At 35.9% G+C, this 12,122-nt stretch overlaps 1 protein-coding gene across 2 annotated transcripts in view; it reads left to right on the forward strand.

The window, feature by feature from the left end:
* The window catches only part of LOC128743749 (aldehyde dehydrogenase, mitochondrial), a 235,982-nt gene that overhangs the window by 40,686 nt on the left and 183,174 nt on the right, over positions 1–12,122 (forward strand). For both annotated transcript variants that reach the window (XM_053840402.1, XM_053840403.1), the window contains exon 3: positions 4,523–4,671. In XM_053840402.1, coding sequence (XP_053696377.1) covers positions 4,523–4,671 — 149 coding nt within the window. The remainder of the gene's footprint in view (positions 1–4,522; positions 4,672–12,122) is intronic.

Consider the following 12,122-nt stretch of genomic DNA (forward strand, 5'->3'; position numbering starts at 1 on the left):
ATTCAACGAAGCATGTGGTTAGATTTAAAGTTCCTCACGCCTATGGTTCTAAAAAGCGCTCGGCTTCAAAATTTATTGGTAACCCTCACGAAGAACATTTTCTGGCGGGAACAATGTAAACAATGTGTTCACTAACTCAACGAATTAACATGTTTGCTATTGCACCGGAACTGAGCCGAAACAAAACGCTTCGGAATTGGTAACAAACCAGTGAAGTCCGGAACTAGTTTGACAGCAATTCTAATTATGAAAAAAAGTTGGCTGTAAACTGTTTTCAATTTCAGTTCTGATATCAATCACTAGTTGAGGTAAAGATTGATAATTTTGAAAAACGCAGATCAACTCTTTGAACACTGTTTTATACTTCAGGACAGCCGTTGCGCTGTCTTAGTTTCCAGATTCCGACAACGGTTTCTATGAACTGAACAAATTAATAAAGATTCGGATATATTGGAAAGCTTGCTTCAGGATAACATGATCCCTGTCTTCTGATGCCATGCTGTTGGGTTATAGTTCGTTCTGGTTGGATGCAATTTCGTTTTTTTTCTGCTGTCTGCTACACAGATTTATTATTTGAAACTGAAGTTGACTGTCCGAATGAGGGGCTCCGTAGCCGCAAGGTTATCGCGTCTGCTTTGACAAGCGAGTGGTCGTGGGTTCGAATCTTAGTAGAATCAAGCCATTCCTTGTCAAGTGACTTTAGCATGGGTTCATTCTCAGGCCCCTCATTTACCCTTCCTTCATGCTGAATTCTATATTAACCCTCTGAAGCCTCTTAACGGTGCAAATGTCCCTCCTATAGTTAAGTACAAAGTGCACACTGTACAAAACGCTAATTAGACCGGTTGTCCTCTACGGGCACGAAACGTGGACACTGCTAGAAGAGGACCTACGAGCACTCGGAGTTTTCGAACGGCGGGTGCCAAGAACCATCTTTGGCGGAGTGAAAGAGAACGGTGTATGGAGGCGAAGAATGAAGCACGAGCTCGCGCGTCTCTACGGCGAACCAAGTATTCAGAAAGTGGTTAAAGCTGGACGGATACGTTGGGCAGGACATGTTGCTAGAATGCTGGACAACTATCCTGCAAAAATGGTTTTTGCATCAAATCCGGTAGGAACAAATCAAAGAGGGGCACAGCGAGTGATGTGGCAAGCCCAGTTGGAGCGAGATCTGGCGAGTACTGGGTGCCCACGGAACTGGAGATCAATTGCCATGGACCGAAACAGATGGAGAAATTATACTGCACAGGCCTTGTCGTAAGACGTTAGGCCAATTAGTAGCCAATTAAGTAATAGTTAAGTGTACTGGTCAGAGGTACGAATGAGTCCTCGCCAGGGACGGCTATAATATGGGATAGTATTGGCAGCGAGGAATAAGTGGGTACTTTAAGTAGATCAAGCTTTGAAGGAAAGGTAAACCCCAATACACACAAGTACGCATAAAATTCAATAAGCATATCGCTCATTCAATAGCGATTATAGCAAAAAGAAATGCAGTGCAGGTCATACAGCAAACACTCGGGCGATATCACAATAGATCAACTATACTGGTCGCAGTGATGAGTCCACACATGAAAAAAAAACTGTCCGAATAATACGGTCATTTTATGGTCGATGATTATCATTTTTCGCTTACAGTGATGTAAATTAGTTACTAATAACTTGGTCCTTGACTAATTTTGGCATAACCCTGAACAAATGCTTTGCTATGCTTTGAACGGAGTACGTTTTGTTTTAAATTTCCCTACGTTTCACATCTCTTGGATAAAAGGCGCGCTTTTACATCCACAAACGTCCACAATGTATGCTACGATGCTTGCGCTGTGACCCGCGTTGTTTTGAGTCCAACCAGCAAAGTTTCAGCCATCTTAGCTCGTTCTCTGATCAAAACTTATTTGTACTCGCGAACGACTCACTCCGAGCATCAAAGCCACCCGAACCACATAGTATTTTTCGTTGAGTGAATTCGCAATGCAGGACTATCAAATCATTCTTTTCAGAATCGATGGTAGAGCTGATCGCTATATGGCAAATTTTCCATTGGTTTCTTACTCGCTTGCTGATTGTATTCGGTGCTGTATCGTGCTTTTTTCGAAAACTCAACAACCTTGATCTAAGGTCCATCTGCTTACTTGTTACAGGCTCCTATACAAATGAAACATAAATTTCCTCAAAACTCAAGAACTAACGGGTGTCAACTAAAATTTTGGATTTTTTGAGGCCTCTATACTCAACAACAAACGAGCTCAGAGAGAAATAAGAGTATGTGTGTGTTAGCTCTCTCTCTCCTCTTTTTGTTAATATTTTTTGTTTTGTTTATGCTTGCCTTGTTTTGCTTAAAATGACGCCGAAACAAGAAGCAGTTAGGGAGCTCGTTGTACCCTTCTACGAACTACCACAGAAATCTCGGCAAAAAGTATACGGTACAACATTTAAAAAGCGAATATGTTGCGACGTCGTCTGTTTACCATATCCTAAGATGCCCCACAACTATTCGCAAGCAAGGTAGTGGAAGACCAGCCAAAATTAGGGACGCAGAAGGACATTGTTCCTCTTTCTCATTTCTTCAACAACAAGCCCTCTGGTTTGGCTATCAATTAAGATGCACCAGACGAATGTTTGAAGAAAATTTTGACCCCGTTTCTACAAAAACATCATGCAGATGGACAATACGTGTTTTGGCCGGTTAGAGCATCATCGCATTGCGCTAAAAAACCACAATCGTTCCTGGATACTCACTATTACCACAGACAAACAGACATAACTCTTGGAAGAAAAATCTACAAAAATTATCGTACCTCACATTTAGCCTGAATACTAGCACCATCTATGATCGACATAATCTATGCAAAGAAACTCTCTCAATCAAACATATTTTTACCACTTGTCCAAAGTTCACGACGTTGAGAAAGGAATTGGAAATTCCAGGTCTCATTGCACTGAGAGATAATTTGAGTGACATTAACCGAGTTTTAAAATTCTTAAAACAATCTAATATATACGATTCCATTTGAGTTAACTTATTTTAGAAATATAAGGATAGGTTAAGTTATTTAGGCTAGAAAGACTATAATTCCCTTTAAAATGAATTGTTTTAGTATTAAGATTTTTAGTGTAAAATGTGAAATTGAAATCTACCGTTTGTATTTTTTTTTGTCATCAACGGCCTATATAGCCTCTTGATGCGCTGATGGCCGACCAATAAAAATAAATAAATAAAATATGATCGACATTCCCAAATATCAAATAGCAACAGGAGTATCCCTCGAAGCAGCAAGTATTTTTTATGGGGAGTTCCCTTTCTTTCGTCAAAAAGCGCCACTTTGACCAAAACGGAGTCATTCCCAACTAAGTCCAAATTTGAAATGACGGTTTAATCGGTACGGAATCGGAATAGAAAACGAGTGTTATGTCTGTTTGTCTGTGCTATTACTTTTACTATTGATTATTTATGAAAACCTGCTGGTTTCTTTTTTCAAATCGCTATAACTCTGGATCGGCAAAGAACACCTCATAGTTTTGAGCAATTTTAAACTAAGGAATACGATGAAATTGGAATTTTTGAAATCAAATTGAAAGATGCGAATTTAGTTTTTAAATCGAATTTAATAATATTTGGCAGCACTGCCGCTAAAAACTAATATTTTTTTTCGGATTCCTTGGATAATTTCCTTTGGAAACATGATAAAATAGTCTTTCTAAACCTAGTATTTCCAGAGTTACAAGCAAAAGAAAATAAGAGGATTTGATGAAAACGTGTCTTTTCGTTAAAAACGGAGATACTTCCATTAATCGAGGGAACGTCCTATTGACACCAAACTTAGGATTTTTTCTTGCTGACCTGAAACGAACAATCTGAAAAAAATTTGGTTCAAATCCGAGAAGGTCGCTTACATGGCACTCGGACACTTGACCATATAATGAATATATCACATGATACCTATATAATGAAATGAAATTAATATGGATAAAAATTGAATGAGCTCACCAGCAGTCCTTTGCAGAAGATATAGTTGCATCATAAGTTTCTTACATTTCATTTCATTTAAGTTTCCATCAATCCTACATGTACAACAACCCAATAATATCCATGTACATTATTAGCAAGTTTTGCGGTCAATGTTTCCATTGTAGAGTAGGTTTTTGAAGAGCTAGAACGAAACAAACAATTCGAATATATGTTGGGGCTTACCTATCAACGGAACTGGGTGGATCAGCCGTTTGCCCAAAATTACGATTTTGATATCAGGCAGCCGGGATCCACGCAGCATCGCACCTCCTAGCTTAGCTACTCAATCTTAAGGAAAGAGCATTACCGGGTATGACCACGTGGGGGTGCTAGATAGGAACTTGGGAGCTATATTGGACGCAGTTTAATTGCCTTCCCCCTTTCATACCCAACTAATGTTCATATTCGTCCTGATCATAAAAAATAATCAACGCCATCCTTATCATAAAACACATCAACGCCTTTGCTTAAAACTTGGAACGGCAGTAAGACAATAAACATTGATATTTGCAGATTTTTATTAACAACGAATGGCATAAAAGTATCGACGGAACTGTCTTTCCATCTGTAAATCCATCCAATAAGCACATAATTGCGGAAGTACAGCAGGGTAGCAAAGCTGATATTGATTTAGCAGTTTCCGCAGCACGAGAAGCATTCAAGTAAGTGGTGTAATCAATAGTAGAAAGTTATTTATCTCTGTACAATAAAGGAATTGAGCAGACCTGATTCTAAAATCAGGTCTGGTCAATTTGAAGCCACCGGGAGGGCTTCAGTAAGTTTCCTGGCGGAGTGCTGGTCCTTCTTGAGTCTCACAAATAGGCCCAGTGATTTTACTGGAAACAGAAACCAAATCCTACCCACCTTTCACAATTTTAGTTTTACAGCAATTCAGGAGTTTCATTTTTCAGTCCCGCTGACTCCCGAAACCTGCGGAGCTTAATACACTGCTTAGCCCGTAATTAATAGAGAGGATGGTGTAAGGGACGGTAGGCTAAAATGTAGTCGATGGCTGGCTCAGAGGTCGGTTCCTCTCTGGAGTCACCAAAATGTACGGTATGCCACCGAAATGTACGGGATGGTCACGTTATAAATGACCAAAGGCAGGCTCAGAGGCCGGTTCCTCTCTAGAGCTACCAAGTTAAAAAAGGTGGCTGGATTGCTGAGATTAAAAGGGCTTCCAGCGTCGTTAAAATGTTAAACCCAGGAAAGAATATCCAGCGTCGCTCCGTGGATGCTTAACAAGCGTGATTTTAACGACGGAGTAGCGTTCGGATGCTCAACAACCAGTGGATGTATACGAGATCTCGTGAAGAGAGTTACCTTCTATCTATCTTATCTATATTATACTATCAAGTACTAACTTTTATTTTCCAAAAACTAACCTATTTATACAAAGTTACAAGTAAATTAAATTATTCTAAATCCTTTTGACTAGTTGGTGCGAGAGAGATAACTTTTGTTTTTTCCTACTTTCCAATAGAAATTCAAGTCATCCTACTCTTCTATTCATTTACTCTTGATTAACTTTTGTTTCAATAAGGATTCGAGATTTCCCTTTTCTGTTCTTAAGGCTTACATTTGATCCCGGTGAAAATGAAAAGAGATAGAAAAGTGAAAAATTATCTACTGTCTGATTCCCTAAACTGTACCTGGTTGGTTGGTTTTTCCATTCTCGTGCATTCATTCTTAAAGGCGTAGACGATTCGACCTAATGAACAATATGAATGATTTACTCTGCCTGGCCAACATAATTCATAAAATGATCTTTGTTAATGTCTAGATACAAAGAATTTTTTAGGTAATTCCGTTTCTGGTCTGATCTGTTTAATGAAAATGTTTACGTCCTACTTTATTCTGGTTTTTCCTAACGAGATTTAAATTAAATATCAAAACTTATTCAAATTAAGTAATCGATCCGCTACAGATGGCATCGAGCAAATTATGCAGTATGCAAAAACTTGATCATATTAAACATCTTATAGGGAAGCCTCGATGCCTTCTTGAGGTTAGGCGAAAATCATCGTCAGCCAGAGTGAATGCTCAAAAGTAATATATGGACTCTACTTGCGTGACCGAGACATTTTTATGGAAATGCTATAAAAATTGTGACTGTCACACGATTAGGAGCCGCATAGAGATAAAAATATACACATATTTAAGTGTGCTTCTTTAGATGTATATATAATAGTATATAGATGTATATATACTATATACCCAAGTAACAATCCAACAGCAAATTGGTCTTATTCATTTCTTATAGTAGTTTTATCAGAGCATCGCAAAGTCTATCAGGTTTAATAATGTTTTTTCTCAAGTGAATTTTATCTTATTTGAATAACATTTCCGAAGAATGACTGAAGGAAACTTGAAGAAACATCCATAAAACTGCATTATGAATAAGTGTAATTCGCCTTATAAGCGGTTTTAAAGGAAACTTAATTTCTGCTCAAAAACGACGCTCCCGAAAACTTAACAATAGTTTTGACAAAAATTTAGGGCATTCTTCTGTAAGATTGGTTTATCTTAACAATGCTGCCATAAAAATCTCTTAAAACCGTATATTCTTGAAAGAGAAATCATATTCTTAAGAAAGAACATTCTAGTGTAAACAACTAATCTATCAAAATGGGCGTTTAAACCTAGAGTAAATTGAAAAAATATAGTTCTTTTAAACGAGAAATAAGCAAAAATTTTTAGCATGTTTTGAAAACTTTTTCATATGAACGATCAGCGAAGTCACAAAACAATGATGATATCAGGAACAATTGACTATGGTGTGTTAGTTAGGGTAAGCTAGGGAAAGACGGCGCCGGTGATGATGCACTAGTAGATTTATATGAATTGGATATATTTGGTTCGATTGTGTTTTGCCGGCGGCGGTGCGGGTTTCCTCTAGAGTTATTCGTATTTTTTAAACTTTATTAGCCAGTGTTTTTGTTTGGAAAATGCTTGGAGGGTTGAAGCAGACGAGGCATATTTTCTAAAAGCGATAGTAAAGATAAAGTACATTAAAAATTCTGTAGATTAAACTTTACGCATGGACGCATTATCGTCAGGGATGCCACATATAATTCTGTGTTTTTTGTTGGAAAAATCTGACAATCTGTACGGCGAGGAAAAATATCAGTGCAAAAATCTGTGAATGCAAAACAATGGGAGTGAAAGAGATAGAGAGTCATTTTGCTGACTATTTCCGTCTCTTTCACTCTCATATAAAAGCTCAAAAATCTGTTTAATCTGTGTAATTTGGCGAAAATCTGTATTCTGTGTATACAGATTCTGTACAGGCGATTCCTTTCAAATATCTGTTAAACACAGAATAATCTGTGCATGTGGCAAGCCTGTTTTCTACGAAAAGATTTTCCGTGTAATGGTACATCCCGCGTAAGGTTTCTCGTGAAATGGTATTCTGCGAAACTCTATATTCCGCGTTATGGTCAACCGAGAATTGGTGTTCCGCAAAATGGTATTCGGCAAAATTGTTTGTAATGATGGCGAATATTTAAATGCCATCCGCTTTATTTTATCAGGCTAAGCAATGGGGGAGTTGTTTTCTATTTTACTGTGAGAAAAATTTGTATATTAAAACACCCATGAACTCCTCAGAAAAAGCAAAACTCGAGATTGTGACAAAGGTCATCCGAGATTCACGATTTATGTACAACACAGTTTAATTTGAGGCAATACGAAGTTTGTCGGGTCAGCTAGTACTATATATTTATATTGAGCTTGCTGACGTTTACCGTAAACACACATCAATGCGCGATTTGTTGTTGCTTTTGTTAGATTTTACTTTGTCTTCCCACAGTTATTCTCCGGTGAAAAAACATACGTTTGAGGGAACAACGATAAGTTTTTGTAGCTTTTTGCACTGTACTTAGCAAGCTCTATAGAGCTATAGAGTGCTATAAACAACACAGTAACACGTTCTTACGTTAACCGAAAATGGAAAAAAACCTGATTTAATCCACCTAGTGGTCAAAGGAACCTTTGTTATACGGTCTTACTTGCTATTTGAAATAGAAATCGACACGGCTTCGAAACATAATTCATCTATTGGTTATCGTTGCGTAGTGCGTTGGTTTACATAAAATTTTTGAAAATTGAATAAGTTTACAAAATTTTAACAAAATAGGAACTCTTTCAAATTTTGATAGATCCTTTTTACCTTTGTTATACTATATAACAAAGGTTTAGAAATTGGTCGAAAAACACGAAAGTGATCCGAGGCCCGTAGGGCCGAATCACATATACCAATCGATAGAGCTCGACGAACTGAGCAATGTCTGTGTGTGTGTATGTGTGTATGTGTGTGTGTGCAGCTCATTTTCTATCGCCTGTTTCTCGAAGATGGCTGAACCGATTTGATCGCTTTTACTTTTGTTTGAAGGTATTATTGTCTAGTATATCACTATTGAATTGCTTTGCGGTCCGACGTTTCGTTTAAAAGTTATAAGCAAAAATGTGAAAACTACGTGACACGCGTTTCTTCTGAACTACGTAACCAATTTTAACGATCTTAGTACCAAACAAAAGCTCTTGCTGTTACTAAACTTTTTACCAAGTTTTATTGAAAACGGACAAGTAGTTTAAAAGTTAGCCTTAAAAAACCATTTTTGATAAGGTTCAAATGATCGCCTGTTTCTCAGAGATGGCCAAGCCGATTTATGCGCTATTAGTTTTATTTGGCAGGTAATATAGCCGGATAGATCACTATTGAATGGTTTTTGGATTGGACGTTTAATTTGAAAGTTATGAGCAATCGTATACACCACACCAAAATTAACAATAATTTACAATGATTTTAACCAAGATAGTTTACCTAATTTCAATTATTTTAATATCAAACGAGAGGTTTTGACACTACGAATATATATGCAAAATTTCATAAGAATTGGTTGTACCGGTCAAAAGATATTAACCCTCGAACACTCGCGCCAACTTTTCTAATACAGTTACTCGCGCGCACTATAACCCAAAACCAAAGAAAACGTGCGCACTAGAGTTTTGACTAGGAAAACTTGTTTTTAAGTTTATCGAACCTTTGGAAGAGTTTCTTGAAATTGAATGCTCTATCATCTGGTGTAATTTAAATTTGGATTAATCCCCCTAAAAGTGAAAAAATTTTTTTTTTCAGTTTCAATATAACACATTGATATGTTCTGCAAAGTTTTAGAGCCTATTATTACAAGAAATTTTGCTGAAGACTGTAACCTGAGATAGAAGCGAAGACAGAGAAATCTTATTTATTGTTTCTGTATTTGTAAAATCAGTTTTTCTATTGTAGCTCTTTTTGTAATTGTTGTATGACTTTTTCATGTGTTACAAAGTTATACAAATAGTAAAAATACACAACTTTGCAGAAAATAGTATACCTCTATGTTTGCTTGTTTAGGAACTGTAGAACTTTGATTATAAAAATACCCTGATTTTAACCCCGAATTACTCGACTACCAACTGACGGATACATTTTAAACATTTTACATTTGCTGATAGTTTTGCTACATACAGACATCATTTTTCCATATGAAGTAACGTGAAAAAATTCCAGTTTGGGGCCAATAGCGGTACACCCACGGTTGCCAGTATGCCAGATAAATCTGGATTTTGCCAGATTTTTGATTGCGCGCCAGACCAACAGACAAAGCTTAAAACCTTCCAGATATTTGGCACTGTGCCAGATTTTCGATTATCCGTCTTGCAAAAAGGTCATCACTTCTAATTTTGGACAAAATTTTGCATCTACGGTGAGCAAAACGAGCGAGATTTTTTCAGGAAAACGCCTTCCCGTCGGACTAATTTACCACCAGATTTTTGCCAGACACTTTTATTCGTGTTCGCCAGATTTTTGGGAAAACCAGGTGGCAACCTTGGGTACACCTCACATGCTGCTTGCTTCGTTTCTGTGCTCTCGGTTTATGCTGATCTATTTTCCTAACAATTTAAAGTATTATTGCATTGAATAATTCAGACATTTTGCTGAACATTTTTTTGAAGAATATACGTTAGTTAAACTCCGATTGGTAAATATGGCATTCAAAAACCTACACATGTTATTCAGTATACAATAGCGTGAGTAACCGAAGGTTAATAAAAATTGATGAAATTTTTTCAAGAAAACCTTATTGATGCATAGTTATGCATAGTTCAAAAACCTATAAACTAGACCTTTACTACGCAATGTATATGTTAAAGAATAATATTTCTTCTTACAACTTACTTTTACTTGCACTTACCCACATTAGTAACAACTTACTCAGCAATTTCATGAGAAAAAGAACTATCAAAATTTGTAAGTGCTACTATTTTGTTCAAATTTTGTAAGCTTATTCAATTTCCAAAATTTTTATGTAAACCAACGCACAATGCAACGTTAACTAATAGATGAATTATGTTCCGAAGACGTGTCGATTTCTATCTCAAATAGCAAGTAAGACCGTATAACAAAGGTTCCTTTCACCAATAGGTGGATTAAATCAGGTTTTTCATGAAATTGCTGAGTAAGGATAAGTAAGTTGTTATTAATCTGAGTAAGTGCAAATAAAAGTAAGTTGTAGGAGGAAATCTTATTCTTTAACATATACATTGTCTAGTAAAGGTCTAGTTTATAGGTTTTTGAACTATCCATAGTTTCTTGTAATGCCATTCTATTTGAATCACGTCAATAGAGTTATCTTGAATAATTTTCATCAATTTTTATTAACCTTCGGTTACTCACGCTGTTGTATTTTATACAACACGTGTAGGTTTTTCAACGCTATATTGCTATAAAGTTACAAATCGTTGTTTAACTAACGTATATTCTTCAACAAACTTATTGTGAACAAAATGTCATGATTATTCAATGCATTAATAATTTAAATTGTTGGGAAAATTTATGCAGCAAAACTATCAGCAATTCGGAGTAATTCGGAGTCAAAATTAGGATATTCATTATAATCAAAGTTCTACAGTTCCTAAGCAAGCAAACATATAGGTATACTATTTTCAGCAAAGTTGTGTATTTTTACTATTTGTACAATTTTGTAGTACATGACAAAGTCATACAACAATTACAAAAAGAGCAGAAATAGAAAAACTGATTTTACAACTTCATATACAATAAATAAAATTTTTCTATCTTCGCTGCAGAGATAGAAGGTTACTGTCTTTAGCAAAATTTCTTGTAATGCTATGCTCTATAACTTTGCAGAACACATCAATATGTTATATTGACACTGAAGAAAAATAATATTTTTATATCATTTTTAGGGGGATTAATCAAAATTTAAATTTTACCAGACGATAGAGATTTCAATTTCAAAAAACTCTTCCAAAGGTTCGATAAACCCAAAACCAAGTTTTCCCAGTCAAAACTCTAGTGCACACGTTTTCTTTGGTTTGGGGCTATTTTGCGCGCGAGTAACTGTGTTACAAAAGTTGACGCGAGTGTTCGAGGGTTAATATCTTTTGACCGGTCTTATGAAATTTTGCATATATATTCGTAGTGTCAAAACCTCTCGTTTGATATTAAAATAAATGAAATTAGGTAAATTATTTTGGTTAAAATCATTATAAATTATTGTTAATTTTGGTGTGGTGTATACGGTTGCTCATAACTTTCAAATTAAACGTCCAATCAAAAAATCATTCAATAGTGATCTATTAGGATATACAGTAGACTCTCGGAAAAGTTAATCGATTGGGGAATGGATTGATTAACTTTTCCGAAATATTAACTTTTCTGAGTAGTCCTAAAAGACATTGAAAATGATAAATACAAAAGCGAAAAATGCATTCCGGGATATAGGATAGATATTTTTTATGTATCTGGAAGATGTAATGGAAAGAAATATGTAGCAATATCTTTATGAAATAATACTTAGTTTCGTAAAGTTTTTTTTTATAAAATAATACCTTTCACTAAGTTTAAAATAGTCGGTTACACTAGTTTACTTTTGTTTTATCGTAGTCTGCGACTACGTTTTGATTAAAAATAAGCGTTCGCGCTTATTTTTAGTTCCTTACTATTCCTTCTTTTGCATTTAAAATTCAATTCGAGTTTGCGCTTTTCCATTATGTTTGTAAAAATCCTGAAGTAACTATATGCCCGTATTGAACTATTGTTGCA

The sequence above is a fragment of the Sabethes cyaneus genome, chromosome 3 (assembly GCF_943734655.1).
Source record: "Sabethes cyaneus chromosome 3, idSabCyanKW18_F2, whole genome shotgun sequence".
In the NCBI taxonomy this organism is placed as follows: domain Eukaryota; kingdom Metazoa; phylum Arthropoda; class Insecta; order Diptera; family Culicidae; genus Sabethes; species Sabethes cyaneus.